General features: G+C 31.3%; 3 protein-coding genes and 1 non-coding gene across 7 annotated transcripts; 1 reads left to right on the top strand and 3 right to left on the bottom strand.

Annotated features, from left to right (window-relative positions):
• The first annotated feature begins 684 nt into the window (after positions 1-684).
• Positions 685-2282, top strand: LOC106760051 (peroxidase 7-like). The gene is made up of 3 exons (XM_022780197.1): positions 685-1049; positions 1139-1481; positions 1777-2282. The coding sequence occupies exons 1-3, from the start codon at positions 732-734 to the stop codon at positions 2181-2183; spliced, it is 1068 nt and encodes a 355-aa protein (XP_022635918.1). The 5' UTR covers positions 685-731; the 3' UTR covers positions 2184-2282.
• An 8907-nt stretch (positions 2283-11189) lies between these two features.
• Positions 11190-11261, bottom strand: TRNAG-UCC. The gene has a single exon. It is a non-coding gene; the product is annotated as a tRNA-Gly (tRNA).
• A 910-nt stretch (positions 11262-12171) lies between these two features.
• On the bottom strand, positions 12172-17356 carry LOC106759858. Of its 2 annotated transcripts, XM_022780404.1 has the most exons (3): positions 16421-17356; positions 12608-13018; positions 12389-12533 (listed from the first exon to the last, which is right to left on the bottom strand). In XM_022780404.1, the coding sequence occupies exons 1-3, from the start codon at positions 17222-17224 to the stop codon at positions 12522-12524; spliced, it is 1227 nt and encodes a 408-aa protein (XP_022636125.1). In that variant the 5' UTR covers positions 17225-17356; the 3' UTR covers positions 12389-12521. The 2 variants fall into 2 exon arrangements, with proteins under 2 accessions (XP_014498706.1, XP_022636125.1); XM_014643220.2 differs by having other exon boundaries at positions 12172-13018; positions 16421-17355.
• A 1191-nt stretch (positions 17357-18547) lies between these two features.
• Positions 18548-26218, bottom strand: LOC106759894. 3 transcript variants are annotated; one of them, XM_014643275.2, is made up of 13 exons: positions 26066-26218; positions 25844-25968; positions 25585-25737; positions 25375-25505; positions 24241-24474; positions 23365-23543; positions 22798-22898; positions 21495-21641; positions 20432-20487; positions 20268-20325; positions 19393-19513; positions 19214-19324; positions 18548-19116 (listed from the first exon to the last, which is right to left on the bottom strand). In XM_014643275.2, the coding sequence occupies exons 1-13, from the start codon at positions 26079-26081 to the stop codon at positions 19019-19021; spliced, it is 1530 nt and encodes a 509-aa protein (XP_014498761.1). In that variant the 5' UTR covers positions 26082-26218; the 3' UTR covers positions 18548-19018. The 3 variants fall into 3 exon arrangements, with proteins under 3 accessions (XP_014498761.1, XP_014498760.1, XP_014498762.1); XM_014643274.2 differs by having other exon boundaries at positions 25585-25743; XM_014643276.2 differs by having other exon boundaries at positions 25585-25717; positions 26066-26216.
• Positions 26219-26669: the final 451 nt, after the last annotated feature.

Consider the following 26669-nt stretch of genomic DNA (forward strand, 5'->3'; position numbering starts at 1 on the left):
ATAATAATAATCATAAAAACAACAACAACAATAATAATAATAATAATAATAATAATAATAATAATAATAATAATATTTTTATTATAATAATAAGACAAAGATGTAAACTGACAAAGTTAAATAATTATTACCATAAAAGGTTGACACACGCAGAGAAGTGTTCATAGAGAGAAAATATCCCCCACTGTATGTTAGAGCATCTGTACATAATTTGTGACAAAACAAAACTGATAGCTAGTTTTACACATGTGAAACCATGAAAATTTTGAATTTGTGACTATTGATATTTTGATAAAGAATTACTTATCTTAAATATTAAAAACTAAAATACATTTAAATAAAATGAATATTAGTGACGTGATTAGAAAAATAAATAAAACATTTTAACAACTAATTTTATTCTAGAATACATTTGGAAAACTATATATATAGAAGGTGTGCTACTAGTATTTTTTAATCAATTCAGTCATGCCCTAATAGGAGAGAGATAAAGTATGGAAGAGTTGTGCTAGATTTTGAGGTGAACAATAAGAGAAAACAAGGGAACATGCTAACATGTCAAATAATGTTGCTCCATTTTGTGCTTGGCACGTTTGTCTCAGCCTTAAAATAATCCCAATATCAAAGTCTTCCTCTCTATATAAATCACTCACCCTTCACCAATCTCACACCTATCATATATACCTTATTTTAGTTCATTTTTGGTGTCTGTAACCCAAAAAAGAGAGAATATGTGTAACTCTTCGCTCCCATTGTTTCTTCTTTTGGTTTTCTGCATCGTTTTAGCCTCAGCTGATCCTTATTATGGAAACTCTGACTATAAACCTTCGTCTTCATACACAACCACAACAACTGACACTGTCTTCTCTCTTAAAGTACCAACGTTAGATGAAACCACATTCGATAATCTTCTATCCTTTGGTTACTACCGTAAAAGCTGCCCCCAGTTTGAGTCCATCCTACACAACAAAGTGAAAGAATGGATCAAGAAGGACTACAGTTTAGGAGCCAGTCTCATGAGGCTCCACTTCCATGATTGCTCTGTCAGGGTACATAACATGCATTATCATTATCAGATAGTGAAAAAGTGTTTTACTCAAAGAATAACAAAGTATGAATATTATTTGAAACAATGCAGGGATGTGACGGGTCTATTCTGTTGAAGCATGATGGAAGTGAGAGGACAGCAGAAGCTAGCAAGACACTGAGAGGGTTTGAAGTGGTGGATGATATCAAGAGAGAGTTAGAGAAACAATGTCCCAAGACTGTGTCTTGTGCTGACATTCTCACTGCTGCTGCACGGGATGCCACAGTTGAGGTAGGTGGACCTTATTGGGCCGTCCCTTATGGTAGGAAAGATGGTAAGGTCTCCATTGCTGAGGAAGCAGCTTTGGTGCCTATGGGCCATGAAAACATCACTTCCATGATTGAGTTTTTCCAGTCCAGAGGCATGTCTGTGCTTGACTTGGTCGTTCTCTCAGGTAAATAAACTAAATGATAACCATTCTTACGTTTATTGTCTTAAACAACAATTGACCATCAAACAACAACTTTTGTTATAACATACTCTAATTCTTGATCTGATGTTAAAAAAACAGATTTTAAGTCTAATTCATCCTTACATAAGTCCACGTATCAGAAACTATTGTAACGAAGTTTACATTATGATCATTCTCTTGATATTTTGCTTAGTCAAGTTGTATAGTTTGATGTAACAACTTATTTCAAAATGCTCCTCTGATTGCTATGGTTTTATGTATGTGATGATTATGCTAGGTGCTCATACTATTGGAAGAACTTCATGTGGGTCCATTCAATATAGGCTATACAATTACCGAGGAACAGGAAAACCAGACCCAACAATAAATCCTAAGTATCTGAATTTCTTGCAAAGGAAGTGCAGATGGGCCTCAGAGTATGTGGATCTTGATGCTACAACACCAAAGATCTTTGACAATGTTTACTACATAAATCTGAAGAAGAAAATGGGGTTGTTATCTACTGATCAGTTGCTGTACTCAGATCCAAGGACTGCACCTCTTGTTTCAGCATTGACTGCTACACATTCTGTCTTTGAACACCAATTTGCAGTGTCCATGGGAAAGCTTGGCATTGTTGATGTTCTCACTGACCAAGATGAAGGAGAAATCAGGACAGATTGCAATTTTGTTAATGCTTATTAATTTAATCTGTAATTGCTTCCCATGATTTTTTATTTTTTTTTTGTACTTGGGATTTGTTTATTCCCACTTTCTTCTTTTCTGCATTCCAATGCTTTCAAATTGTTAACATCTTTTTTCTTTTTGTTTATGTTTTCTCTTTCATTCTATCTCTCTCGTTGACTATTTTTGGTTTTAATAACGTAACTCCTATATTAATTATATATATATACATATACTATTAACGAAATAAGCATTGCAACCATTATATTGAAAAATAAAAATTAAATAAAGTAATTTCATACATAACCAGTTATAATGTATAAGATATTAAAAAATAAAACAAATAACGTGATAGGAATATAAAAGCGGGTTATATATTATAATATTCTTAGAAATAAAAGTCAAATAATTAATTATTATTTTATAAAATATTATTTATGAATATTTTGAAAGTAATTCATAATATTTTGGGATATATATAAATTACCTTTTTATTTCACAAACATTGTGAATTTTATTATTTAACTCGGTTTAGATGTAGTTGAAAAATATGTGTGCAAACTATTATTCAATGACAAATTGGTGTATATAGGCAAGTTTTTTTACAGCTTCAAATCCACTTTTTCTATATTTTATGAGCTAATTATAAAAAAATTTACAGCATAAATTAAGGAAGGATTTGATATCTATAAATAAAGAGAGAAAGACTGAACTTGTAATTGTTTGCTTCAGTTTTGAAAGAAGGAGACAATTGGTACCATGCACGTTGCAGAGAAAATGATATCATATTTTCAGAAATTCACAATTAATAACATTCACCCTCCTTTTTCTTTTGATAAAATGCATGTGACACTTAAAAAAAAAACTGATAACATATGTAAATTTTATTCAATAAACTAATTTTCAACAAAAAATTCAGTAAGCTTTTTCACCATTGATTTGATATTTTAAAATTTAATTAAATTTTAATTATCGTATAAAATTTCAGAGTTTCCTTATTGTTCATATTTCATATACTAATGTTATTACATACTACTTCTCTTCCCTCTGTTCTAGTTTTCTGACCAACGTTTTACATTACAGATAATTCTCCAAACTAATTATGCATAAAATTGGATAAAAATATTATCAAATCTATATTGTTTTCTGTTTTTAAATGTTTATACAAGAGATGTAAAGAAAATATTGTTTTATATTTATATAAATATTTAGAAACAGAAAATAGACGAAAAAAATAAAAAATAAAACATAAAACCAAAACACAGTTAAACTATTCCTTGAAACCTATGTATAAATATATATAGTACGTTCACATCAGGTGTCCTTAACAGACAAAGACAGAAATAACCTACTCATATAATTATTTAAATAATTTGATCATATGGTAAAAACTAATTAAAGGCTGTAGTAGGAGGACCACTACCTTTTTAAGGACTAAAATTTATTAACAGTTTATATTCTTAGAACATCTGCCATGATGAGTAAAGTATTAGTTACATTCAAATTTCTTTAGTCTGAGTGTATAGGTATTATTATAATATTCATTCCAGAAAAATTGCTTTGCATACAGAAACTTCTGAGACAACATAATTAGTATATTGTCAATATCAAACACAAAAAGTTAAATGTTGATAAAATTTACCAAATATCGACACAAAAAATATGAAAAATATTACGTCAACTAAAAATAAAATAAATTTATAATATATAAATCTTAATTTATAAAAGTTTTATTTTTCAAATAGTAAACAACTACACCAACTTAAATAATATTATATACATACATATATTAGATAAAAAAAAAAAAAAAAACTCATTCATAAAATGGTGAGTTGGAAGAAACAAAAACACGTATGCATGATTCATCGATGGATAGAATGGGGCACAATAATATGATGACGATTCTGAAAAGCAGCAATTATATATCTAAACATAATCATTACTTGAAGTAGAATCTTCACATACAAAATATATCTTCATGTTGAATGTACATGATCAAGTTTTCAGCGTCAAACAAAAATATAAATAGACACTTTGTGAGCTAATCCACTTTGATTTGAAACCCTAGCACTCCAAACTAACCCTTTGTAAATAGCTCACAACAGAAGGAAGAAAAAAATAGTTATTTTTTTTAAAATAAATCTATATATTAGTGTTTTTTTCTAGTTAAACTAATTAATATAATGGTGGGAATGAGCCTGGTTTGGACCAAACTTAATGCACACGAACATTGAAGATGGTGTTTGATGATTGCGACAGTGGTTCCATACTTAGAGCTTGCAGTTGATGAGGGAAATGCATGAAAGCTTGCGACAGTTTCTTCTGGGGTCATATCTGTCTTTGTAGTTTGTGCAAATTGGCTTTTCTAGCTGAAGCAGATATGCATCATGATGTTCCTCGTTTTGATACCATCTCATGATGTTTCGTAGTTAAGTGTAATGCAGAAGAACTTGGCCATGTTCATATAAAAGGGAATGCAGCACCAACAACCATGCAAAATGAAGTGCAAAAAATCATGTGAAAAAACCTAATTGTCTTATATCATATTTGAATGTTGTGATCATGATATGTTTTAGAGCTGAAGATCACAACATGTACTCAAGAGGAATCTTTTATATTCATCAATCTAGAAAATATGTATAAACTAAAAGGAATTTAGGAGGAAAAGAAAAACCAGAAACAGGCTTTAATGATATCCACTGCATAAATAAAATAAAACCTCACATTTTTTAAGATAACACTATTGACATAGATTTATTGTAATTATTGGGTCTGCATGTTTAGAAGATGAGCAGTATTTTAATTTTGGAAACTATTAGCTGCTGCTTTTGATCATGATTTCAAATTTTGGACCAAAGCTGCCAAGATTACAAACTTGTTATCATAACTTGTTGTCTTTTTGTTCTGTGAGATGAAACACCGTTGCACTTCTTTTCTTCAAACATAACTTCCAATAAACCTATCATCTCACCTTATTATTGCCTCCTCAAGCCAAATTCTGCTTAAAACACCATTTTATTAGTGAAATTGCTCAACCTATTACCCAACTTATAATTAAGGTAGACATAAAAAATTCAATAAAAAACAAGAAATACTTTTTTTTTTTACTTATGAAAAATTAGTAAAAAAAATACATCAAAATATGCAAAATTCTAATAATATACATAAACGTAAGTAAAAAAAAAATATTGTTCCAAGCTTGATTGGAAACCATATACTAATCTATGACACTAGTCAATAATTGAAAATTAATTGTCATATACTATATAGTAATTAGTTGTAGAATTTAAATGGAAAAAGTCTCTTTATCAACTTTCTTTTGATAATTTTTTGACAACGCATACGTGGCAGTTTGTGATTGATCCGTTTCAAATATTTTTTAGAATAAATTCAAACAGATCAATAAAATGATGACATATGTCATGTTGTCAAAAAATTGTTAAAAAAAAATTATCCAATTTAAATCTAACTATATAACCTCGAACTTCGTTACGATAGCCAAGAATAAAAACCACGAAAAATGAATGTAAGAAAAAAGTAAATTTATATAAATGTCGATATATATATATATATATATATATATATATATATATATATATATATATATATATATATATATATATATATATATATATATATGCATGTATATGCATATATGTAAAGTAGAAGAAGAAGAAAACAAAGAAAGTAAAATATATTGAACTTCTTTATAAAGTAAAAGATAAACTTATATTAATATTTTAAAAAAAAAACTATAAACATAGTATATAAATTCATGTTAATATTCTTTTTTATTTGTTTCATTTCCTTTTATAACAACAATTTATGTAAGAAAATTTTATTGGGAATGATATCAATCAATCATTTATATGAATTGAGATTATAGATCTCATGAGAATTGAAGTTTCACTATTAACTCTCCTTGACATAGACCCATCAGACTTTTATAATTGCAATGGGAAAGAAACAAATCAAGGAGTAAGCAACCATGGTTATTCAAGAATATATCAAATGAAGATTTACTGATCGATATTAAAGGCTTCATTAAGGGGAGAAGAAGCAGTTTTAATTAATTGGCTGCAATTCAAGAAGAAAAAGATGGTATGGTATAGCAGCAGATTTTCTTTCTTTCGTTGATAACTAATGAGATGGTGAGACATGATTTTGGTTTTAAGGGGTCTCATCATCGCTTTATGAATTCACTGAAACCAAACAATGCTTTGTGACTATATCGGTAGAGAATGTTTGTCAAACCAAAAAGATAACTAAAGAACTGCTTCTCCGCTTTCACAAAAGCTATCCAAAGTGCTTTCACAGCTTTCCTTTTACCCACTGTTTACTTTATTCTCTTATTCATTATTATTATCATACACATATATATCTGTACCACAAAAGCACCAAAACCTTCATCACAATTTTTCTACCATGCAGTATAAAATCTAACCCTAACCCACCCAAATAGAATCTGACCATTTGTTTAGCAGGTCAAAAATTCAAACATAACTGCTATATTAAAAACAATACGATGTATTACTTTGTCTAACATTCAGCATGTATGAACTGTTAATGTTCACAACATGCATGTCTCAAAGTCATTAAAATCGTTTTTATGGTTTCTAACACACAAGTTCTCTTAATGGGTTTACGAAATATACCACAGGAATGGTATATGCATATATAATGCATATATATATCTCTCTCAAAAGCATGATAAATACATTTTACTTTTCTAAATGAGCTTCACTTTTGGCGTTCTTTTTCATGCACGTATTACTTTTTCACACCCTTTTTCTACCCTTTTCAAATTTATTAGCCAAATGGGTAACAACAGAAGGTCGAAATGAGATGTTTTTCTTTTTCCAACCCTTCCAAGCTGACAATGTAAAACTCTAAATGCCAGCCATCTAAAGTTCCCTTCTTATAACAGTTCTATCTGCTATACCAAAAAAATATACAAACTTCAACGCTCTTTATTCATGTTTATTTCACCACTAATAGACACAAATTCCTAAACTCTGTTTATAAAATGAAGAATGTGAAAGTCTTATAATTAACACTTCTATATGTTTGTAATTAAGATAGCTTAAAACACACCTTAATTACACCAAGCTCGGTCAAGTTTTAGCAATACATATATATTTAGTTAATGTAAAATTGTAAATTAAAAGTTCTAGCTAAATTATTTAGATACAGTGCATAAATTGTTATAAATTATACCATGATCAATTCTTATTTGTACCAAAAAAAATCCTTCTGTGAAATTATAGATTACAAGTTCTAACTCAATTTTATTGAATTGTTTGAATTTATTATCAAAAAATATTTAAAACAATCCATGAAATAAATATTGTAAAAAAATTATAAAAAAAATTGTTAAAAAAACATTTTCCTATATAAAATTCTTACATTTCGCACCCTCAAATATATGCATATAAAATCCCGACATTTTTTTCCTAACAAAGAGGAGATTAGGTGTACTTATGATACTTGCTACCTATAAAAAAAATATACTTAAATATCCTTAATTTACGCATAATACTTTAACTTAAACTTAAATAAAAAGAAATTACACAAGATCTCTGTGTAATTTATTAATACTACAATTTTATTTAGATGTGAGCTTTTAAATTATTTCTTTAAAAGTTAAATAAAAAACATAATAAATTTATTTAATTATTTCACAAATTTGTGTATGTCTATGAGCAACTAAAGATTGATATTAGTTGTTTCTGTGGTGTTTTGAAAGGTTTGTTTAACTGAGTAATGTGTGTGTGGGGGCTATCTTTGCTCTCTTACAGATCGTGATTCGTGACCAAGCTAACCAAGTTTTCTCCCTTTAGAGTCTTGTGTTTCACACACACTTTTTTCTCAACCAAAAAAGTTACACTATATATGGATCCCACTTTTTCCTCAACCTTCATAATCTTAACATTAATATTCCTCTCAGTTAATCACATCTATTACCATTTCTTTTTCTCTCTCTGAATCAAGAAAGCTACCTCATCTATAGATTAGTCTCTTTCAACCATAAAAAAAATCACCAAACTATATACATGATTTGTCTTAATCCAACTTTCTTTACACACCACCCATATCTATGTATTCAACTTATAAATCTTCATTTCTATTTTAGTTTTCCTTGCTCAATAAGACAACATATTCATAAAGCTATGTACCTAACAATCAATTAACACACCGTCAAAGGAGAACCTCACCAATCTCCCCTTTCCTCTTTCTCTTTCTCTTTCTCTTTCTCTCAGTTGAACTTCTTTATCATTACAATACAACAAAACCCTACAACCTTCATATCTTCTCCAGAAAAACTATCAAACATTCACATACGTTATACTCTCAACCCTTGTCTGTCCCTCTTAATTTGTTGCTTGCCAACCTAATATGCTGTGTACACTTCTTGGATGATTTGTAGAAGGCACTTCGTTTTGCATGGCTGGTGATGCAGCTTTTTCCTCTACCACTTCCATGGTGACCCTCTTTTTCTCTTTGCTCTTAGCATTTCACTTTGCTATGGCCGTCCCAGATCGCAGCTTATCCACTTTAGCTTCCATAAAAGATGGTTTAAAGAAGAGAAACATCATGGTAGCAGCTTCATCTAGAGAAGGAAGCTCGCAAAATCTCAAGACAGAAATCACACCAAAACAAACTACCAAACAAGATCTCTTGAAGGGCCCTGAAAGAGGAAGCTCTCGAGCTCCACGCCCTCCATTGAAATGGAAAAACAAGATCTTCAATGCTAATAAGCATGAAGTGCCTAGTGGTCCAAACCCCATTTCAAACAGGTAAATATTCAACATCAGGGTAGAACCCCCGAGACAAAAATTAAGATTACCGACCTAGAGGTTCGCTGTTTTCAGGTTGTTTATGTTGTCTTCCTTGTTATTTATCATCATTTTATTATTTTGTTGTTCATTTTTGTCCAGTTGCTAAGAATTGAATTGGGGTGTTAGCTAGCTAGGGATTAAAAACATGCAGTTTGATATGTGAGTGCAGTTCTGTTCATATTGTTGTCATGAAACTGAACCACACGTACCAATCATTTAATCATGAGGATATGTGTACATGAGATTCTATTTCCAGTCATCATGATGTTCATATATGTATATATAAGGTTGCTTCTTTTCTGAATGATCATCATATTTTTCCCCTCTTTATCTTACTAAAAACAACGTTCTTTACTAGAGTTTTTCTCAATTACTAACATTTTTAACCAATACAGCCAAATTTATCTTCACTAGATCCTCCAGTTAGTAGTCTTTACAAGGCTAAACTAGGCTTGCTGAATTAGAGAATTGAGTCCACGATAAAGTAAATAATGCAAACTCTTCCGGTAACATGTAAGGATCGCATCTTCCTCAAAGACAGACAAACTGCAATTTTATTGAGTGGCTTTTATAAATTGAAATAGGAAGATTGGAAGAATAAAAGTGACTACTTTTTAGAACTGCATTTGTTTAATAGGAAGGCTAGTTTTGACATCTTATATTTGAAAAAGGGTATCCAACCTTTTCTGTTTTTAGGTTTGTGGATGTGTATTATGTATTGGATAGAAACGAAAATGGAACTCTGAATATACGTAACAAAGAAAATAAGGAAAAACATACTATACCCTTTACTGGTTACAAAGGTTTTCTATCAATCTGCCTATTGGACACTAATAATCCAAAAGAATAAAAGCGGACATAATGATTCAAGTTACAATGAATGTGGCTTTTGTTTACGACGAGGAGTTTCTTATTGCACACAATAATGAAAGGGGAATTCGAGTTAAAAAAAGTATGCAGAAACATCCCTCATTCAACATTGTTTTTCGTGAAAAAGTTACACGGATTTGTCATGCAAAGCAGTGTTTGAAGGGTCAATATCTTTCATCCTCAATTACCTAAAATGTCCTCATCATTTTCTCTACATTTCCACAGTATCCTTTGTCCCCTTCCTTTGAAAAATAAACCATTACAGGCTGACTCAATTTTTATATGTATAAATCACTGTCTGTTTCCTCTTGATAGTACCATCTTGTTTTGTTTATCAGATGAAACTGCCAAACTGATTTGGACAATTGAACTAGCTAATAATGGCTCCTTTTTTCTCTGCTCATTATTCATCGAATTAACTAATCTGTTTACTGAATTTTTGGAAGCTCAATTGTAGCTATATGCCCTGATCATGATTTCAAATTTTGGGATATAGCTACCGAGATTCCTTACTGCTAATTAATCAATCATCATAAATTATCTTTTAGCAGTTTATGGAATGAAAAGCATTGACATTGCAAGCATGTGAGGGAGTACCATTTACCAAGTTCATTGCTGAATTTAATTGGTGTGACGCATATTGGACATTTTTCACTGCATTTGCTGTCCCATCATCACATTTAATCTTTTGTTTTATCTTAAAAACACTGAACATGCATGAAGGTACATGTTAGAGAAGCAAGCTAAAAGAGATATGGGTAGGCTCTCAGACATGATTTTGCCTTCACTTTTGTTTTGAAGGGGTCTTGTCGCTTTAATTTGTTAGCAAGACTCAACTTAAAAAGCTTTGTGCTAAGCATACATGCTACTGGTTTCAGAATGTTTGTCAAACAGAAAGTTATCAAAAGAACTGTTATCTTGCTTTGACAAAAGCTATCAAAGTGCCTTGACAGCTTTCTCTTTTCATGACTGTTTTCTTTATTTCGTTACTTAGATTTCCTTTTTAATTCTTCCTCATCTTCATTCAACATTTTATCTCACTTTCTTTTCCTTTTCTGTTCTCATTTCTGCAAAGGTTAAATCTTGTGTAGTTTGATTCTTCTTTTAAAAGTAAATTACTTACTGACATGTCAATTTTTTTGTATTCATTTAATATTATTTTTTTTCTATTTATCTTTATAATCTGTGTTTAATAAATATATATATATATATATATATATATATATATATATATATATATATATTAACTTTTTACTATAAAAAGGATCAAACAACATTAAAAGGTAAAAAGGAACTTACTATAAAAACAAAAGAAGAATGCGTTAGCCGGGAGTCGAACCCGGATCTATTGCTTGGAAGGCAATTATCCTAACCGTTGGACTACTGACGCTACTCACAAATGAAGGAATTAAACGTAATTAGAATATTAAGTTTATATTATATGGGATTAATTTTACAATTATATATAATTAAATCTTGGAATAAAACAAAAATAAATTTAGATTAAGTTTTTTTTTTTATTTACAAATAGATATTTTAAAATTAGAAAATTTGTTTAAAAGAATACCACATTATACCAAATTTTTTTAGTAAATTATAAAATTTTATTATTTGAATAAAATAGTTTCGAATGATTTATATTTTCAGAATAATATTAAGATAAGATCAATTTAAAACAATTCAAAATACAACCAGAACTTATACTAAAAAAAATACATGATATTTATTTTTAAGTTTAAAAATATGAAAATCAACTTCAAGTCATTCCAAAAGATTAGGTCATATTTATCTTATCTTCATGTAAATCTTATTCAGGTAAATGATTACTTTCATAATGAAAATAAATTAAGGATAGAATAAAATTGTGGAATTACCTGTAATTCAAAAGCTATATGATGAATATTATTTTCTTTTTCTAACCTTTTATCCTAGTGTCCATGTTAGTCAGGCTAAATTAAAAATCCAAAGATTAAAATGAAACACTGAACTCAATAATCAAAATGAAAATTAATTTTTTAAAACTATTTATTCTGCTTGCATCCACGTTAGCAAGGACCGAAACAATAATCAAAAGAACTAAATAATCAAATCCATAGAATTTAATCAATTACTATTTCTTACACCCGTTCAAAAGAACTAGTTATATCTTTTTATAAGATTCGTTTGTAATTAATTAAATAATAAATAATACATTAATGACTTTTTCTAAAATATCCTTAATCAGTTTGTTGTTATTTTCTTCTTTTAGAAGTATTATTCATACTCAAATTTTGAAAAGATGGGAATAATAGACACTAACGTGAAGCATAGAAAAAATCAGTTTATAACTAGGCTACGGACTACAATTTCTAAAAGTAAAAGGTCAAAATACTATACAAGCAATTAGAAAATAAGTTTCACTAGAACCTATTGACTTTCATCTTCATATTGAATGTCATCATCGTTAACTTCATCAGAACTACATTCCTTGTCCATGACATTGACTTGCGATTGTCGAAATTTGTTGATAGCATCTCTAGCTTCAGAAACCAAGGCAACTTTTGCAGCTTTAACTGCATCCTTTCTCTTTATGCTTCTTCCTTCACCAATTATATTCGTAGAGGCTGCTCTTCTCCTAGATTCCCTACAGCGCAATTGGTTGACATATTTCTCATGCAATACCCTGTTCTTTACTTTCTTTAGTACCGGTGGACTAAAAAGATCTGTATTGGGTGAGCCACTAAATCTTGAAAGTACCTTATTACCACTTGAAGATGATGTTTCAGTGCAACTTTGCAGGAACCCTTTGTTTTCCTTTAGCTGCTTTGGAGTAGAAAGGGATTCACTAGGCTGTAAAGCATTAGTGGACAAATCTATATTTGGTTCAAGAACGGAAAATATGTCCCCTGCACGGTCTAGATCACCTATAAGCCTGCGCTGTAACTGCTTCTCAACAGACTTCTGGTTAATAATGTTCTTTGGTTTTAGAACATTAGATCTTCTAACTTTTATGTCAATAGGGTTGAGAAGTTTACTTGCAGATAAAGAAAATTCCCGAATGGGTGATGATTTTAATGTCTTTGCCCTTGATCGAGGCTGCAACTGAACGGGGGTCACATGGTCAATGTGAATTCTATCAAAGCATTCCTGTTGAGACTTTCCAGGCACCTGCAACATATTTTGAATGCCAATGGTTCAACCAATACAAAAATAAAACATATCTATAAGCTAGCTGCATCCTCATGTACCTGACAAGCAATTGACTAAGGACAGACTATAAAACTAAATTTGTTCTTTAATAAATGTACATAAAGAAATAAAATTGTCTAAAACTTTCAAGAACAGTTCCTCAATGTCTGGATACCTGATTGACGTTAAATAAAATGATATTGGATGGAATGAAGTTAGCATGCCATTGTTCTGTATATTTTTAGGATGAAATGGAAACCATCTCATATTATATCCCTATTTTCTAGGGGAAGAAAAGTGTTACATTCCATTCCTTCCTCCTATTTGATATGTTAAAGTAGCCATTTTTAGAGTTAGTTAATTGGTTGTTGTGGCTGAAGGGGAGGTTCTGATAGGGGTGGGCAAACTGTCCTATAGTGTACTGCATTATAAAAGATTATAGTTAACTATAAACTACTTTAAAAAAACTGCACTGAACTAAAAAATAGTTCAATGTAACTGAAGTATTTTTAGTCACTTATAGTTCAGTTCAGTTAACTCTTTTTTAATTAATTATAGTTTAGTTCAGTGAACTATTTTAACTCAAACTAATAGAATGTTTTGGCACTGCAGTTAAAGTATTGGACACTTCTAAAATACAAACTATGTACTACTTACTACAATCAGAATTATCAGTTATCCAACTGGCAATTAAAAGCACTCTAAACAGTGCCAAAGCTCTCCTCCCTACATGCTCCAATATCCGGTGCATGTCTTCCCTGGGAATTGAAAGACAAAGAATTCATCAACTTCATCCAATAACAAAAGAATGAAGCACCAGAGATTCCAATGCATCACCACCTCTGCCAAATATTCATTAGTAGAAATCAGAATAAATGTGAAGTTTCAACTAGCTCAGTGAAAAGTATTACAAAATTTAATTAAGAAAGCTACCTCCATAAGAAAGCTACCCAAACCAAATGCACATTCAAATCTTAATGCTTCTACTATTTTCAGTTAATTATAATACTTCTAAATATTAATTCATAAATGAAAATGTAAAATTTTCAGTAAGACTTAAGAAGGATTCTGCAGCTTACACTGCTCACGGTCCAGCCAAGCAAAACTAAAAACAGTTTCACTGAAATATAAACCAACAACATATCTTAATGCAACAACGGGAAGTTGTATTTAGGTGCTGCAACCTTCATAAGAGCTTAGACAATTTTTGAAACTTCAGTAACACTTTATGTTCATAAACCGTGAAGGGACATTCAATCAAACTCTAAACGTTCAACTTAAACATGATTGGCCTGACACAAGTGTATATAAGAGTGCTTAGTCTAATTGGAAAGTCAGACAGAGTGAAACAGGGTTTGGTACATTACTTAAATCCATCAATGAAACAAAGTTCATAAATTTCACTTTGGATAAGTTTGATTTAAATTGTGAGTTAACAAAAAAGATAACTTTAAATGTTTTTGTTTAGACCCAAAAGCATAAATGAAAAATATTAATGAANAGAAGACTACCGTAGAAATGCTAAATATGAGAACATTATGCTAGAGTTATATTGATTTTATTTTCTTAATCTAAACATTATCTTCTATATCTAACAGCTTTAGGCCTTTTTGGTCAAGCNGTATCAGTCAAACTTTGCCCAATAATACAAAATTGTCATTGATTATTTAAATTTCTTCTGTTTGCATTAAAGAATATTTCCTCCTTATAAAGTGGTAATCTTTATAACCAAGCTTCAATATATATCCAACATTCTTCCCTATCATCGTACAACTTCTTAAACTAACAAGTAGAATACATACACCAATATATATATATATATATATATATATATATATATATATATATATATATATATATATATATATATATATATATATATATATATATATAAAGGCAAGTTACACCATGGACAAATGTATTAGTCACAGGGTATAGTAAATTGTAGCTGATCCTAGCTCTGTGATTGTAGAATCTCAATGAAACAATATGATTAAACTATAGCTTATCAGAGATTTGTTTGATCTCCCACGCTTTAATCTAAATTGTGAGGGAGCAGAAGATACCCGAATTCTAAGCTGGACACTGAACATAGTTCGTAATTCTTTAGGGATATTCTTCTTGACACGTCATTCTGTCTTGATTAAAGCCTTCAAAAGTGATGGTAAGTGGTTATGCACGTGTTTTAACCCTATTTCTTCCATAGGTCTTTTGAAATTAGTTGAAGGATTTGAAATTGTTTCCAGTTGAAGACAAATGGTATCAACAATTACCCAAGATTCCTCCTGTTTCTAGTTATCTTTTAATTGAACAAAACAGGAGGGCTCCATAATTAACGTGTCCAACCCAAGACAACATATACGGATCCATCACGTAATGGTTAATTCCAGGACAATTGTTCCAAGCTTTTAAGAAAATAAAGGAATGTACAATCAGATTTTATACTAAAAGATTAATAAGCAGCTGAATTTCCTGACAGCAACAAACAAAGGAGGGTGGCCACTATGTATGGTAATTGTGGTGTAAGGAAATAAGTTTGAATGCATGAGAGCATGGTCTCTCTGACACTAGAGGCATCACTTTACCAGCAGGAGTTGGATTTTCATATTCAAACACTTCTTCAAACTACTCAAACACCGGAGACAGGAGTTGGATTTTCGTATTCAAACACTTCTTCAGAATACTCAAACACTGGAGACAAGAGCACAGTAATGGACTCTTACACTTTTCTTGTAAAGTGGCTTCACAGATTTCACACTACAAATCTCGAGACTTGTTCATCACCGGAGAAAACTATGCTGGACATTATGTCCCTCAGCTAGCTTACACTATTCTCACAAATAATAAGCTTACAAATCTTTACAGTCATTAACCTCAAAGGGATTGCGGTGAGTGAGTCAACTTTTGTTGTTTATATTTTTGCGTTTTGACCAAGAAGATCATTCCATAACTCATTGATGAACTACAAACTATGAAATCATTATGAGGGGATAATGAGATTGGAGTGATTGACATTTATGATATATATGGTCNCCCTTGTGATCCAACTGCAACAAAACCTCATCAAAGTTCTACCACTTACTCTGTAAGTTCCATGCTCTTCCTATCCTATGTATTTTTGTTCCGTAAGGAAAGTGCAAGCTTCACTTTACCCATTAATGAAGCAGTCCGAGATTTATTAATCACACACAAAATATCTCCAAAGTTTAGATAAAACGTGGAATACTACTATGTTTGAAACCCAACTCATCATTCACAAATCCAGATTCGCGAAATATATGAGGAACTACATCTTTTAGTAATATTCTCTAGTTAACTGTACAAAGGTATGTCATGCATCTAAACCAAATACACCATTCATTCACAGAAAGGGATACATACCAGTTTGGAAACGTTCTTCCAGAAATGGGGGCTAGGCTTTGCAGTAAAATATGCTCTTTGAAGAGCCAAATCTTGTTCCTTCGTCCATCCTTTCCTTATTTCATCGTCATTGCGCTTTCTCTTCTCTCCATTTCCCCTCTTCTTTCTTTCTCCGCCAAAACCCTCATCACAAACAACACGATTTTCTTCTGTTTTAACTCCAACGATCTCTCTATTTCCAGCCTTCTTTCTTCCCCCACCAGCACCCTCATCCGAAACGACACCATTTTTGGCCGTTTCAACTCCAACCCTCTTCCCTTTTACCACCTTCTTTTCTCCGCCACCAGTCCCTTCATCTGAAATGACACGATTTCCTTGGGTGTTAACTCCATCCCTACTCCCCCTGTTTCTCTCCTTCTTCCTTCGTTGACGGCACCCTTCATCCGAAACGCCATGATTATCGTGCGTTTTAATTTCATCCCTCTTCTCCTTTCTCTCTCTCTTTCTTCCTCCACCAAACCCCTCATCCAAAACGACACACTTTTCTTTCGTTTCAGCTTCACCGTCCTTCACCCTCGTGCCTTTCACTTTCTCATCGCTTGGCTCGTTGTTGAACCTGGGAGATCGTCGAAGAGATGAAAACCCAACGTCCCCATTGTTAAGCTTCCGAGATATTCTCGACCGGAGTGTAGAATCATTGGGTTTCTTTATGGAAACGGTGGCAGATTTGGGGTTGGCAGTGGTGTGGTTTAATTGTGGGAGGAACCTGGGTGACCTTCGTGGGGTGAGGAATTGACTGTCTACATAAGACTTTTTGTCTGGCATTTTCACAAACACTTGAAACTGTCGCTTCTACAGTGAACAAAAACTAGATGCGCATCTTTTGAATTCAAACTCGAATTGAATTGAGGCAATTGCGTCACGCACCCCATGTTTTCGTTTTCTACACCACAAGTATAATGAAGTGACAGTCTTTTTTCTCCTCCAAATAAGGAAACTAATATCATTATTATTCTTGCTTCCCTCACTTTACTTTATCACATAACTAAACTGTTGGTCTTATTGTAAGCATCTTTTATTTAAAAATCAAATTAAAAAGCTGTTACTTGATTTTAAATATTGCAGAATGGTTTTTTTTTTTTGTTATCTCGGTACCTTTTTACTAATATTTTTCTTGACATTGAGATTTAAGCTCAACAATATTTTACAAAGTCAAAATCTAAAATAAAAATTTTGAAAAATTAATAACCAAAATAATTGACACTGGGATTTTTTGTTTAACTTTTTCTTTTTATGTTTTTATTATTCCACAGTATTAGTGGTAGAAGAATAGGTTAGTTGTGTGTAAATTAATGTCACTTGAAATTAGAAATTAATTTATAATTAAAAGAATAATAGTAAATAATTAAAATATCTGTAAAAGACCACTTTATATTTTAATTCATAAACTAATTACATTTTTTTATTTATAATAGAGATTGATTTAAATATAAATAATATTTAATTTATAAAATTATTTAAATTCAGTTAAGAATTATTTTTGTTTTTAAAATTAGTTATTATGTAATGATTTTCTTACAAGACACTAATATGATTTTAAAGTAGTGAATTTGAAATTCACTAGTCATGCGATGGTAGGATTAGAGTGGGTAATAGAGCGATTTTAAACTCTTTTTTTTATTCATAAATATAAAGTTAAAATCTGATTTAAATATGATTTTTACATAAATACTTTTTTTTTAAGTTAAAATTGTACTTTTGTTCCTTAAATTTTTTAAATTCAACTTTTCAGTCTCTGAAATTTAAAAGGAAAAGAAAAAAAATTTTCAATCCTTCTGTCCACATAAAATAACTAGAAGATTATAAATTACTTTTACGACAGTCTAATTTAATTTTGAACTTTTACTAAAAAAACAACCCACCCACGTACATGTATTCCTTTCAAACATTTACTTTATTGGTATTTAGAGAAACAAACGAAAACATTTTTTTAATTACACGGATTAAAAATCAATTTTAAATTTGAAGAAAAATGTACTTACAATAAATTTTAGAAGCTAAACGTATTTAGGCCTATACAAAATATACTGTTTGCTTGATTACAGTTTAAATATTGAAAATTGCTTGTGAATTTGTTTACTCAGTCAGTAAAAACAAATAACATCGTTATTACATTTTATTTGAATAAAGTTCGCAGAATTTATTGAAGCCATTTGATTTCAATTTCTAAAAGCAAAATAAATATTGAAAGTTTTTAACCACTAATTAACAAAACCATGTCGGCCACTATCTCTACTAAGGCTGGCCTGCATATGATGGTTCTCAAAGTAGAGGCACAACGTCAACTAGAAACTTTTGGTGCTAAAAAGCCATTAGCAGCACAATGCTTTTCTTTTTCTTTTTGGCTTATCTTTCCTAGTCTGTTCTAAAAAGCATTGGCCATCTCTGCTATGTGATTGCTGCTAATAGTATCAGCTTTAATTCCCAAAGAGCCTTTATCAGAGATTCTCTTAGAAATGAGCTCCAAATTTTGATCACGTGTTTTCTCGGTCACGTGAGCATAGGGTAGCTCAGCAAAAGCTTCAGGTTATGTACCTGCAGATGCAGAACCATTCACACTCATAACCAGCGCATATAAAACAGTCCTTCATGTGATCCAAGCCATGCACCATGAGAGGAGTCACGCTTGTATTGGTTTTCCTCTTCTGCTTTACAACCTAAGCAACCAACTTTAAAATTAACAACCAGCTGACACAAAATATGGTACAATTTATAAAACTGAAAGCAGAAATGCTGAGAGCTTATCGTCCTCACTACTGTATGTTTTATAGCACATAGTGGAGACAATTGAATCAGAGAACTTCTCCTCAAAAAGCAATTCACCAGACTTGAGACTCCATGACCGTAGTTTGCAATCCTCTCCACCTGAAATGTCAGACAAAATATTTAGACCTAGAATGCAAAATAGAGAACGTCACTGAAACAACACCCACCTGACGTAACAAATCTCTCAGTTGGGTCGACACCAAGTTGTATACGAGTATGAGAATTTACATGCCCTTCATAACTTTGAACAGCACCCCTCTGAAGTAGACGATGATCATATAGCCTAATCTGAAAAGGAAAAGAACATTTATGGTTAAGTAATTTCTCTCGTGATATGCAGACTGCAAGAAATGGTGGCAACCAAGATAACATAAATCAACAGTTTCACCCATTGTCTTGTAAGCTCTGATAACATATATTGCCTTCATTGATCATTGTATAATATCAAGGTGATGCTGGATCTAGGGGCTAAAGTAAATAAAATGTCCATGAAAAAGAAAAATCAATTAAACAGGATTTGTTACAGTCTGTAAACTAAAGATTTGGTTGGACAAATTTCCCAGCCAGAACTTTTAGGGGAGAAATAAAAAGAAAAACAATGATATTCTTCATAAACTAAAATTACATTATTTCAGTTAAGAATTGAACTTTAAACCTAAGTCAATCGTATAAAACCAATTTTTAGGATGAATTTTGCACCTACATATATATACTCTAAAATGAACTTCCAACCATTTCAAAGTTAATTCATAAAAGTTCTCTCATGATTTCTCCGAGTTCTTTTATTCAACTTGTATTATATAAACTAATTTTAACTCATGGAGAAACTTACATTTTTGTATTCTTTTTCTCCTAGAAGTGTTTATGAAGAAGTTTGTCCAAATATAACCTAAATGTAAATAATTAATCTCCGATTTAAATGAGGAATAAATACATGCAACTGCTAATCATGAGATGCTGCTGCAACATTTTGGTATTATATGAAACGTAACATCAGACATGAATGATATAGGTAAACAATTTTCCCGGAAAGTGTACTAACCGATCCATCCATTGCGCTAGCTAGAAAGTACTGCTCATCAAACTGAAGTGACACCAAACTAGCGTCAAACCCAAAATAAATTACAGAAAATAGTCAAAAATCAATATTATTCAAATGAAGATACATGACAAGCAGACAAATGACAGGGAAAAAGGATGACTAACGAAGATATAGATGAAGGCATCCTAATTGTGTGGGAAGGAAATATGTCCCCTTTGAGCTGCAATTAGGTTGAAACATAAGCATGTCAACAATAGATAAAGCTAATAGTGTAACGAGAATCATGAAGTGGATCATTAGACATAAAAGAACAAATTTTGAACACAATACAAGAAATAATTAGTACACATAAAAGTTAAATTTGCACAGGAACTTAAACGGTTTCACATAGAGGGAACTACTAACAGGCAATAATAACTAAATAATGAAAAAAAAAAAGTTCAATTTTTAAACAAGTAAATGGAGAAACTACTAAAACATGTAAAAGTCATTCAAGAACTGGTTTACAAAGATATAGTTCATCCAATCTTTTTACCCAAATATTAACCTAGCCTATAATGCTTTTAATTTCTACTGTTAAGTTTATTATTCCTCCCTTTTTAAGGTTTTATCAACAGAATTGCTCAAATTTGAGTAAAACATTCATTTGAGCCATGCCGACCATCAACTAATTAGTTTGCTTTAATGGTACCACGAGGGCCAATATTGTTCCTGATATAATGAAAGAAAAAGTAATGTACCGTGACAACCATAAATTAATTAGTTTGCTTTAGGTTAATGATGCAATTGCCACATGAAACATGTCCTTACTGGTCAAGAAAGTAAATTTTTAAGAAATTCTTCAACTTCTAATAGAAAAGAGTCAACAACAATTCCCTGTAGAGATAATGTTAAAATTGGGTGCCTTCAAACTACTACTCTCTATAAGGATGAATTCAAAAATCAAAGAAAAGATCTTGTTTGAAATTTTATATTCATACTACCAGTATGCATTACTAAATACAATTTATGGGATTATTTTTTCAATCAGCGAGCATGCATCATTTGGCACACAATGGGAAATCTTAGTTTTCAACCTTTTTTTTAATAGATTGTTACAGTTTTTACCCCATAATTTTTAAATCAATATTTATATTATATATTTTGACATCTCTACAATATTCTATTACGCTATATTTTGCTTTTGCTCTGTCTCTCCTCACTTCTAACTTCATAACAAAAAAATACCTTGAACCATTCCTTTTTACAACCTCCAATGCTTGAACTATATGGTATCCGATGGCTAATAAGTCTATCAGAAAGACTTTCTCTTTTCTCACGAAAATCTGCAGTGACAATGGCCCCATTTCTAAGCCCACATAAAATCACATTTCCCTGCAACAATAATAAAATATATTAACCACATAATATGCACAAAGGTACGTCACAGTGATTTTTTAAGAAAATATAAAACAAAATATGACAGCATCCAACCTGTATCACATTTCATTTTACATAAAATATTTTTTTTCGGGAAGGAATAAAAGTAAACCAGGGGATAAGATATTTTCCTAAACAATAAAAATAAAAAAGAACACAAGCAGACAAATAAATAAGATCATCAATGTAATAAAACTCCCAAATCCCTTTGCAAAACTAACTCTAAAGAAAATTAAAGACAGGAAAGAAGGAATAGAAGTAAATCCGAGGATAAGATATTTCTGAGAGCAAAAATATCAGAAGAGAACAAACACATAAAAATAAATAGGACCGTCAGTGTAATAGAACTCCAAAGTGTAACTTATTCAGACTAACTCCCAGATGTTCAATTACTGCTGTTACAATCATTATTCCTACAACAAACATCTGTTACCTAGACTCTTACTTGCCCTTCTATTTTACCTAGCATGTACCTTTTAACTAATGAACGTCAATTAGTTATAGACTCTGTAAAAAAAAAGTTACAGGATGAAGCATCATATGTAAACTCTTGAAAGCTAATTAATTTGAATGCTGCTCTCATACAGACCACATTGTGCAAAATACAAACCTCTGATCTAATTATATCTGATCTAGATATAAGACCAAACAAAATACAAAAACAACTGGGACTCGTACTCCCCGTAAACCTCTTATGGAAAGGACATCACCTTTTACCTAAATGTGGTATCTAGTTGCTAAAAATAGATTTCTTTTTCCAAACATCAAGCATAGCATTTCCTTGTGAACCTTATCACTATTATGTCTTTTTTAAAATGAGCAAAAAACAATTAAATAACTCTGATTATTTCAAGTGTGTTTAATAAGAATAGTGTAAGTGATATGGAATAGTAGTACAAGTTCCAGCAGCTATGTACACTAGGTAAATTTTTGGTTCATATTCATGAATGTGATAGTTAAATTTACAAGAACATTTTCATTTACAAAGGACATGACGAAAATAACATCTTTTCTTCAATTTAACTATATATTTGATGGAAAGAAAATGTTCCGGGCAGAAATTTAAAAAGAGTAACTTGCTAACTTATTAAAATAAAAAGGGATAACTTACAGAATTAATAATTTGTTGTGCAAAAACATCACTTTTGCAACGTAAAAACCATGTTTCCATCCTGGTTTCCAGATCCACTGAAGCACCTCCTAAACTTGTACCTAATAAAGATATAGAACACCAATAAATATCTTGCAAAAAGTTTAGACAAAAATTACAAGGGGGAAATTGTAATGTCTAAAAGTTTGTTCAGATATTCTCATGGAAGATGGCATATATCACAAGTTATGTTCGTGAATTACCAAGAACTAACATATCATTCCCTATGGCACATATTTCATCATCATAATGTGACAACAACAGACACAAACTGAAGGCAAGAGAGAACTAAAACAAAAAACAAAAGAAAACCAACCACCCACAGCCATATCGATACTGGCTAGACAACATCATCCTATGTAACTAAATTTTCTAAGCTGAAAATCAAAAGAGACTTAACATATTACAAATTCACAAATAGGATGAAAAATACCAAAACATTGTAAAACTGTGCAGTAAACATAACCAAATATAGTCCCTCAACAATCCAATGTGTGTCAGAAAATATGAAGAGCAATATGCACTTACCAATTACAGCCCGGTGTCTATTATAATCATATTCTGCTGTCCAAAGGGTACATCTAAAAGAAGCAATTTCCTCAAGTCCACTCCACGTGTTCAGTATACCTGGACCAAGATTTAACGGTTCAACAAGACCAAGAGTATAAACCGATCCACCTGACGTTTCTGATCCCAATGTAGTAAATCTATTTTCATGTTAAGATCTTTCAATTCAAGATCAATTTTAATAAAATAAATGGAACACAGTGTTCCAATAATCATGATAGAATGAGGAGTCCAAATAAGCTCTCTTAGGTGCATGATTAACCTAATAGCAGGCGAAAGGTGCAAGGGAAGGCTATTTGTCCTTCAATTAGCCTTAAGGCAATAAACCCCTTCTGAAAGAGACTTTATTTCCTATAGCTGTAGTTTAGAATAGTACTCCCACTTACTTCTCTCTTTCTTATTTTACTCCATAGATAAGGTATCTTAATCACTCTATACTCATATCCTTTTCGCCCCCTGTCTTTCTTTTCTCGCTGGGATAAGAGAGCCTTATGCTTAGGGGCTCCCCTTTTGTGAATTCTTTTCCGGTTCTCTCTTTGATATCTTATCAGGATGGCATTGCAGCCAAGGGTAAGATAGGATGAACAGTGAGAGCGGACAAGGGAAGGAAATCTCCGATTTTCATTTGAAGTTGGCAAGAGAGAAGAGGAACAAGGCCTTATTACTCTCGTCATGGTCTTCGTCAAATACCTTATAGCAAATCTTGGTAATACAATGTCGCATGGATGATCAAGATTAGAAGTTACTTGAAGGTCATAGGACTAAACGTTCTAATTTTGACCATATACATTTACATTACTATATAATGCTTACTGAAGGATAACCAAAAAAGGATACAAAACACGTCCTGCAACAGAACCATCATTCTCTGCCTGAGGAGAGCACTTTGGACCCAACCTTATACAAGATATTCTGGAGGGCATAAGCAATGCAGCTCGATTAGGTCTGAAAACTGGCTTACGCATTTCATCATGCTCAAATGTTTTCCCTTTAACAAAATTCTTCACACAATCTGCTCTCCATTTTGTCCCATCATCAAAATATTGCCCAACCCCTCCAACTTCAGAAAAACTGCAAATAAAAATTTCAAAATCAAATAGAAAACAGCAATCCACATTATGCATCAATGTGAACAAGAATCAAACAAAGAACAACCAACATCCAGGTTCAAATGCAACCAGTGTCGCTCTATTAGTAAGCAGGATCATCAAAGTACAGATAAAATATTCAGGGAAGTTGATATCAGTATCAATTAGAGTAATAAAATTGCAAAATAATATTAAAGCAAAATGAAAAAAAAAAAAATGAATAATTTGATGTGAAGAGAAAAAGATACACACCAATTGATTAAGGCAACCTAGCGGTATACAGGATAGCTTCTATTTCAAAAACTATATATAGCATGTTACATTATAAATTATTAAAAATGATAAAAATAAAATACTCAAAATTAATGACATTCATAATGAACATTAAAAAGACATGTGTCTTAAACAAATCATACAAGCAATACCAACAAAAGGCAGAAAGAAGTTTATTTGATGGGAATCAACAATTATCATCCTTTAAATCCAAGGTAACTTCTTAATCATTTTCACTACTAGCTGACATTTCATTTATTAAAAATATCAGAAATAACCCCTAAAGAGCCCCAATGTCTCTGTTCAGAGGAATTTTTTAGAATTAAAACATTGCACTATAGCAGCACTATTTAAAACGAAGTGAAAGAGGATATTTAACTAGAGAATAGAACAACTGATAGCAGCACTATAGCAGCACTATTTAAAACATTGCACTATAGCAGCACTATAACAACTGATAAAACGTATTTACATTCATTTAAATATGATTAAATCAGAAAGGTTAGAAAATAGAGATTTTTCCAATCAAATAATTACATTACAAAATGCAAAACAAACACAACAAGAAACTAGAAAATGAAAATGCATGCACACAATCGAAACAAGTTACCTCAAGGAGCCATTTATGCTGCCCGTCAACAAAACATCAGTTTCAGTTTGCCCCTGCAAAGTCTGCAGATCAACGCGCAAGTGTTTCAAAGCACAAACACCCATCTTATCTGTTCCCCGGTATCTCCAGACCTACAAATTCCATCTTTAGATTAGATTCAAAACTCGAAAGACTGAACCTTAGAAAAAATGAAGCAAAAGTCATTCCCACCACAGGTTTAGATGCTTGAATTTTGTCATATTCCTCGGCAAAGTTACATCTGCAATAATGAGGATAAATGACATGGCGACCCTCCAACTCTCTAGCCTGAAGCAGCTTCGGCAAGGTTCTGTTTCTGAGCTTCCTGCAAGAACTCCTACCAGTCTGTAACTAAAGTCATTCCAATTTTGAGTTGAATTTTCAAGCACTCAAATATAACCCTAATAAGACATATAATGCAATATTATGGTTTCACAAACATTATAAATACCTGATTGGAAGGGGTTTGAGGAGCTTTGGGAGTAGGGTTCTTGGGTTTAGAAGAAGAGCCCGGAATGGGGCCTTTGATGGGGAAATACCTGTTCTTCTCAGGATCATAGTAAAAGCCCTGAAGCTCTGTCACAAAAATAGACAATTACTACATTCTCATCAATAATTAACCATGAATTGGAACAAACATAAGGATGAATACAATTGGAACGAATTGATTAACCTCGGGGCGGTGCCATATATCTGTCGGAATAGTGCGAGGTTCGCTCGTCGGAATAGCGTGAGATCAGAAAACACTTTGCCGGCAATTAGGTTTGGGAATTAGGAAAATAACGGTACCACAGATTTTAAGCGGCGAAATAAGTTTACAGCTTTCACTTCTCTGAATCCCTTTAGAACTACGTTAAAATTTTCAAATATAATAATAAATTATTATGTAGTTATTTTTAATAAGATTATGATTTTAATATATTCTTTTGAGATTTTAAATATTTTTATATTTCAGTTCTCATTAAAAAAAATCCAGTTAAATTATTTAACTTGGTGTTTTTATTTTAAAATATTTAATGTTATTCTTTTGTCTAATTTCATAATAGGATATATAGTATTAATTTAGACATAGAAAAAATATTAGAAAATTGATTGCGATTGATTTGTTACATAGAAAAAATATACTATTAATGTTATAAATTAATAATTTTTCATTAATTTGTTATATTTATTCATATGATTGCTTTACACAAATTCCTCACAAGACATTCTTGATTATTTTGGATAAAAAATTTAAATATTTGTATTAACTACTTTATTTATATAATTTTTGGCTT

The sequence above is a fragment of the Vigna radiata genome, chromosome 5 (genome assembly GCF_000741045.1).
Source record: "Vigna radiata var. radiata cultivar VC1973A chromosome 5, Vradiata_ver6, whole genome shotgun sequence".
Classification (NCBI taxonomy): Eukaryota; Viridiplantae; Streptophyta; class Magnoliopsida; order Fabales; family Fabaceae; genus Vigna; species Vigna radiata.